General features: G+C 48.1%; 1 protein-coding gene across 1 annotated transcript; it reads left to right on the forward strand.

Moving 5' to 3' along the window:
- Positions 1-1,204: 1,204 nt before the first annotated feature.
- LOC117516479 (olfactory receptor 52N5-like) lies at positions 1,205-2,146 on the forward strand. The gene has a single exon (XM_034177388.1). The coding sequence runs from the start codon at positions 1,220-1,222 to the stop codon at positions 2,144-2,146; it is 927 nt and encodes a 308-aa protein (XP_034033279.1). The 5' UTR covers positions 1,205-1,219.
- Positions 2,147-7,866: the final 5,720 nt, after the last annotated feature.

Here is a 7,866-nt window from a genome sequence, read left to right on the forward strand (position 1 = left end):
GAATGGCCCCTAACCTGGTGTCAGAGGCATCGACTTCCACGATGAACTGGCAGCTTGGGTCAGGTTGAATGAGGACTGGGGCGGTGGTAAATAACTTTTAATTTAGTGAAGTTATGACCTGCTGCCAGAGACCACGAGAATAGACTCATGGGGAACTTAGTTTGGTGAGAGGAGCTGCAACCTGACTGAAAGTTTAGATAAACTGTCAGTAGAAATTGGCAAAACTGAGGAAACGTAGTTGTTTACCAGAAGATAAAACCCGCCAGTCAGCAACTACCTGATTCTTAGCTGGGTCAGGTTTTCGCAACCCCCCTCTCGAAAATGTACCCCAAGCCAAGAGGGTACTGAACTGCTCCAGAAACATGGAGCCCAGAGCCTCTCGATCTGGTGGGGCTTAGACTGGATCCGGAACTGCTTGGAGTGTGATGTCCTCATCTGTGGTTTGATCAGTTCGTCATGTCCAGTCACCCATCTGTTCAGTGACTGGTGGCTGCTGCTGGTAGTCAGCTGCATAATGAAAAACAGAACATCATTCTGATGCAACACAGTTGTGCTGGAGAACCATTAGCTGCTCATCAAACTGATAAAAACTGTTGGTCCACCTCAAAAGCTTCACATCATCAGAGGTAAGCGGGCACACACACACACACACTCTAACACAGTGTGGTGTTCGATGTGTTCTGATGGAAAACAAGTGTCAATATTTCCCAACCAGCCAAACAGCTAATTGATGTCTTATCTTTCATTTGATTTTTGTGGCTGTTTCTTGTCTTTCGTATTCTTGAAGTCACTTTTATAATCTAAAATGAAAAAAAAAGTATGTCAAAGGGTTTCTGAATAACAAAAAAAAAATACTGGATTCACATTGTTCTGACTGTTCGACTGAAGAGATGCAGGACTCTGATCACCAAGAAACCCATCAGCAACGATGAAAGAGATTCAGGCTTCCAGGGCTGTTACTGAAACTTTGCTGTACATCATTTGTTACAGCTTCATGGAGTGAACACAGAAGGATTTTCCTCATAAGAAAACATGAATTTACAGCTGCAGTTTCCTAGAAAGTATTTGAGAGCTGAGTCTAGACTTGAGCAGTTTTCTTTCTGTCCTTTTGTGTTCCACTGCACCCTGAAGCTGGAACTGTTTATGTAACAGACATTTTAACATGCAGATGACCTCAACATTTTCTTTGGCCTTAATGATTCATTATTGTTGTTTCAGGATGATGGAAAACTACACCTACAACAGTTTGGTGCTCCAGCTGGAGAGACTAAATATCTCTGAGGATTACGTTCATGCCGTCTTTGTCGTCGTCTTTTTCACCTACATGTTTATTATGGTGGCAAACGCAGGCATCACACTTCTGATTTTTATCAATAAGAACCTTCACCAGCCCATGTTTCTGCTTTACTGTAACCTGTCACTTAACGACATCCTGGGAAACTGTGTTGTGATACCACGTTTCCTCTCAGACATGTTGATGTCCACATCTGAACGCTTTATTAATTTTCACGAGTGTGTTGTACAAGCATTCATCACAATGTTATACGGAACTGCTTCTCACACTGTGCTCATGATTATGGCTTTTGACAGATACGTGGCCATCTGTAATCCTCTTCACTACACCACCATCATGACCAGTGAGATGGTGTGGAAGCTGTCGCTCTCTGCCTGGGGAGTGGGTTTTGTTGTGGTCGGGATTCTGATCGGTCTGTCCGTCCGACTCAACAGATGCAGGACTCTGATCACAAATCTTTTCTGTGACAACGCCTCACTGTTCAGACTATCCTGTGACAGTGTCTTCATCAATAATGTCTACGGTCTCACCTTCACTGCCATCTCACTTACATCTTCTATCTGCAGCATCTTTCTCACGTACACTAAGATTACAGTCATCTGTCTGACCAGTAAGAACAAATCTCTGAACAAGAAGGCCTTAAAGACCTGCAGCACTCATCTCACCGTCTATCTGATCATGATAGTTTGTGGATTTACCATCATTATTCTGAATCGGTTCCCACAGTACTCGTATTACAGGAAATTCTTTGCTATTATAATTCGTCTGATTCCAGGTAGTCTCAACCCCATTATTTATGGAATACAATCAGCAGAAATTCGCAAATCCTTGTCACAATTATTGAGAACTTAAAATGTTTTCTCATGAGAATGACGTATTTTGTGAGTAAGAGTGCAGTGAAACTCAGAGAATATACAACCCCAATTCCAATGAAGTTGGGACATCGTGTAAAATGTAAATAAAAACAGAATACAATGAATTTCAAATCCTCTTCAACCTATATTCAATTGTATACACCACAAAGACAAGATATTTAATGTTAAAACTGATAAACTTTATTGTTTTTGTGCAAATATTTGCTCATTTTGAAATGGATGCCTGCAACAGGTTTCCAAAAAGCTGGGACAGTGGTATTTTACCACTGTGTTACATCACCTTTCCTTCTAACAACACTCAATAAGCGTTTGGGAACTGAGGACACTAATTGTTGAAGCTTTGTAGGTGGAATTCTTTCCCATTCTTGTACGACTTCAGTTGTTCAACAGTCCGGGGTCTCCGTTGTCGTATTTTGCGCTTCATAATGCGTCACACATTTTTAATGGGCGACAGGTCTGGACTGCAGCCAGGCCAGTCTAGTACCAGCACTCTTTTACTATGAAGCCACGCTGTTGTAACACATGTAGAATGTGGCTTGGCATTGTCTTGCTGAAATAAGCAGGGACGTCCCTGAAAAAGACGTTGCTTGGATGGCAGCATGTGTTGCTCCAAAACCTGGATGTCCCTTTCAGCACTGATGGTGCCATCACAGATGTGTAAGTTGTCCCTGCCATGGACATTAACACACCCCCATACCATCACAGATGCTGGCTTTTGAACTTTACGCTGGTAACAATCTGGATGGTCTTTTTCCTCTTTTGTCCAGAGGACACGATGTCCATGATTTCCAAAAACAATTTGAAATGACTCATCAGACCACAGCACACTTTTCCACTTTGTGTCTGTCCATATCAAATGAGCTTGGGTCCAGAGAAGGCGGCGGTGTTTCTGGATGTTGCTGATGTTTGGCTTTCGCTTTGCATGGTAGAGTTTTAACTTGCACTTGTAGATGTAATGATAAACTGTGTTAACTGACAATGGTTTTCTGAAGTGTTCCTGAGTCCACGCGGTAAGATCCTTTACACAATGATGTTGGTTTTTAAAGTAGTGCTGCCTGAGGGATCGAAGGTCACGGGCATTCAGTGTTGGTTTTCGGCCTTGCCACTTACATGTAGAAAGTTCTCCAGATTCTCTGAATCTTCTGATTATATTATGGACTGTAGATGATTGAATCCCTAAATTCCTTGCAAATGAACATTGAGAAACATTAGCTGTGGTTACATGGACCAGAAGTAATCTGATTGAACAATCAGATCAAAATCATGCCATGTAAACAGCTCCATCTGATTAGATTCGCCCAATCTGATCAAAATTACGATCGGGTCAGAGGAGGTGGTCTAAGCCTGTTTCTAACCTGATCGGCTTCCATGTAAATGGCACATTGGGTTGTCCATCTGTGAGGAGCCTTGTTGCACATCTCTGTTACGTCACATCATCACGGGACACTTCCTGCTCTGTGTTCACCAAAATGGCGCTGGCAAAACAGAGCTGGACTTTACAAGACACAACACTCCTCCTCAACCTATTAAAATAATTTAAAATAAGTGGGAAAAGCTTGACGGACGTAAGTTGGCTGCACAGACTTGTTGTGTCCAGAGTCAGCAGGTCAGTTGAGCAAATTAAAAACCTCTGGGAAGCAACGAGCACATTCTACAAGGAGAGCTAAAAACAAACAGAGGCTGTGCGGCTCCAATCAGCTTCTATTATTATGAATTAATGGAGAAATCATTGGAGGACAACCGCTCTCCAAGGAGGACACTGGAGTAGAAGTCGGTTTTCCACCGTAGGAAAGTTCACCCGAGACACTGGAAAGCCTGGCAGTAAGTCCTGATAAAAATTACAGGAACGCATCATTCCTCTTTTTTTTACAAGACGTACTTTTAGCCAAATGTGTGGATTTAGTTCAAGTTAATGTTGGGGATTCATGTTAAGTTATCCCGTAAGTTTATTCTTGGAGTAAAGTGCATGAACACAGTCTGTCATCGAGTTAACCAACACTCTTTATCCTCGTTCACTTTTGTGAGTCACGTTAATTTCTGCTCTCATATGTACAGATGATGATGTAAACAGCACGTCAGAGGAGATTGATGACAGCAGCTCTCCACAACCTGAAGACCACACAGAGGAGGCTCCAGACAAAAAAAGTGAAGAGTAATATCATGCTGCCAAAAAAAAACAAAAAAACACAGTGAGTTCCATCAGAATATGACAGTTAATATCCCTTAGACAGTTGAGACACAAACATATATTCATTTAAATTTTATCTTCCTGTTTTGAGCTTTGTGAAGTTAAAAGCCATGTGGATGAGTTACAACATATTTGAATACAGAAGTACAATGATTCTTTGGTATAATACATGACTGAGAGATCCACAAAGAGAAAAACATGAACTTTTTTTTTTTTTTACTAACTGAAATTATACATTCTTTCTAGATCGAAAGCCATCATCTGGTTATCCCAAGCTCCTGGGTGATCGGTCAGCCAGCAGAGATCCTTCCTGGACAACATGCAACAGCAGCACGAGAGGAATCTGGAAAGAGAAGAGAGACTTCTTTTCAGGTTTATGGAATAAAGTACCCGCTCTGTTGGGAAAGTGTAGTGACACGGCCCCACAACAGGGGGCGTAAATGAACGGACAATGGAAGGAGTTAAAGGAGTTTCACAACCAAACACAGCAGATTACAGAATGTACACAAGTCAATTAATAAAGGTGTCGTGTGGGCAGGCTCGATGATAGGAGACGCCCGTCTGGAGACGAACCGGAACCACACGATTTCCACCGCCACCGAACTCGAGGGATACTGGAGCTGCCAAGTCCCGAAGTCCCCAGGTGGCCACCGTCTCGGCGTGTCGGATCTGGTACTGCTGGCAGAAAACAAAGACAGTCAAGTGTGGGTGTGTGTACACCCAGTAACAATCCTGGTGGGAATTCCACCTCCACCTCTCACTCAATACGTGCTGCAGCGATCCCTCAGAGGAAAAAGAGTGCCGTCCTGCACAGCCTCCACAAACTAAGGACCGGTACTCCTGCAAAAACTCACAATAGAAAGATTTAGAAAATACCAAAAAGGCTGAGGATATTACCTCTTGATGAAGATGATATCTCGGCAATGTCGTGGAGGTGTCTTCCTGCTTTTATTCCAGATGTGGAGTAGATGATCAGTGACAGCTGTCATGGTTGATGGGTGACAGCTGTCACCACGGCTTGTTCCTGGAGGCGGCAGCGCCCTCTCGTGCCTGAAGCCCATACTTCAGGCAGTGCGCCCTCTGGTGGCGGGCCAGCAGTACCTCCTCTTCTGGCGGCCCACACAACAGGACCCCCCCCTCAACCAGGCTTGTTCGGGTGGCGACGGTAGAAATCGGCCAGGAGGGCCGGGTCCAGGATGAAGCTCCTCTTCACCCAGGAGCGTTCTTCGGGTCCATACCCCTCCCAGTCCACCAAATACTGATAGCCCCGGCCCATTTGACGGATGTCCAAGAGCCGGCGTACTGTCCAAGCCGGCTCCCCGTCGATAATACGGGCAGGAGGCGGCGCCGGACCGGGTGCACAGAGGGCTGAGGTGTGATACGGTTTAATCCTGGAGACATGGAAGACCGGATGGATCCGCAGTGAGGCTCCAACTCCCGGCCTCCCAAATGAGGACCTTAAGGATGGTGAATGGTCCAATGAATTGGTCTTTTAACTTGGGGGACTCGACCTGGAGTGGTATGTCCTTGGTGGAAAGCCATACCTCCTGCCCGGGCTGGTATGCGGGGGCCGGGGACCGTCGACGGTCTGCATGGGCTTTCGCCCTCGTCCGGGCCCTCAACAAGGCCGAACGGGCGGTGCGCCACACCCGACGGCATCTCCGCAGGTGGGCCTGGACCGAGGGCACACCGACCTCTCCCTCCACCAAAGGAAACAAAGGGGGTTGGTACCCCAGACACACCTCAAATGGGGAGAGCCCGGTGGCAGAGGACACTTGGCTGTTATGAGCGTACTCGATCCAGGCCAGATGTTCACTCCAAGTCGTCGGGTGTGCGGAGGTAGTACACCGAAGGGCTTGCTCCAACTCTTGGTTGGCCCGTTCGGCCTGTCCGTTAGTCTGAGGGTGATACCCAGACGAAAGGCTTACGGTGGCCCCCAGTTCCCGGCAGAAACTTCTCCATACCTGCGAGGAGAACTGGGGACCGTGATCTGAAACGATGCCTGTAGGTATCCCATGCAGCCGGACGACATGGTGGACCAGGAGATCCGCCGTCTCCTGGGCCGACGGGAGCTTCGGGAGGGCCACGAAGTGGGCCGCCTTGGAGAATCGGTCCACTATCGTGAGAATGGTGGTGTGTCCCCGGGACGGCGGGAGGCCCATGACAAAATCCAGACCGATGTGGGACCAGGGGCGATGAGGCACAGGAAGTGGCTGTAGGAGTCCCTGTGCCTTCTGGTGGTCCGACTTGCCCCTGGCGCAGGTGGTGCAGGCCTGGATGTAAGCCCGGACATCAGTCTCCAGGGACGCCCACCAGAAGCGCTGCCGGACCACTGCCACGGTCCTACGCACCCCTGGGTGGCAGGAGAGCTTGGACCCGTGACAGAAGTCCAGGACGGCAGCCCTGGCCTCTGGTGGGACGTATAGTCTGTTCTTCGGTCCTGTTCCGGGATCCGGGCTCCGTGCCAGGGCCTCCCGGATGGTCTTCTCCACGTCCCAGGTTAGGGTAGCCACGATAGTGGACTCCGGTAGGATGGGTTCCGGTGGATCCGACAGCTCGGTCTTGACTTCCCGTTCGTGCACCCGGGACAGGGCATCCGATCTCTGGTTTTTGGTCCCGGGGCGGTAGGTGATCCGGAAGTCAAAACGACCGAAAAACAGTGACCAGCGGGCTTGCCTGGGGTTCATTTGCTTGGCGGTCCTGATATACTCCAGGTTCCGGTGGTCAGTAAAAACCGTGAAAGGCACTGACGCTCCCTCCAGCAGTGTCTCCACTCCTCAAGAGCCTCTTTCACTGCAAGGAGCTCTCGATTGCCCACGTCATAGTTCTGCTCTGCTGGGGTCAACCTGCGGGAAAAATAGGCACACGGGTGAAGAACCTTATTGGTCTCTCCGCTCTGGGATAGCACGGCTCCTATCCCTGAGTCAGAGGCGTCCACTTCAACCACAAACTGGCGACTAGGATCAGGCTGCACCAAGACAGGTGCAGTCGAGAAGCGCTGTTTCAACTCCCTGAACGCGGCATCGCACCGATCCGACCAGGTGAAGGGAACTTTTGGTGAGGTCAGGGCTGTCAGGGGGCTAACTACCTGACTATACCCCTTAATGAACCTCCTGTAAAAATTTGCGAAGCCGAGGAACTGTTGCAGCTTCCTACGGCTCGTAGGTTGGGGCCAGTCTGCGACCTTGGCCGGATCCGGGGCGACGGAGTTGGAGGAGATGATAAACCCCAGGAAGGACAAAGAGGTGCGGTGAAACTCACACTTCTCGCCCTTCACAAACAGCCGGTTCTCCAACAACCGCTGCAGGACCTGACGTACATGCCATACATGAGTCTCAGGGTCCGGAGAAAGGATGAATATATCGTCAAGATATACGAAGACGAATCGGTGCAGGAAGTCCCGCAAGATGTCATTAACCAAAGCTTGGAACGTCGCGGGGGCGTTAGTGAGGCCGAACGGCATGACCAGGTACTCAAAATGACCTAACGGGGTGTTGAATGCCGTCTTC

The sequence above is a fragment of the Thalassophryne amazonica genome, chromosome 9 (genome assembly GCF_902500255.1).
Source record: "Thalassophryne amazonica chromosome 9, fThaAma1.1, whole genome shotgun sequence".
Lineage (NCBI taxonomy): Eukaryota > Metazoa > Chordata > Actinopteri > Batrachoidiformes > Batrachoididae > Thalassophryne > Thalassophryne amazonica.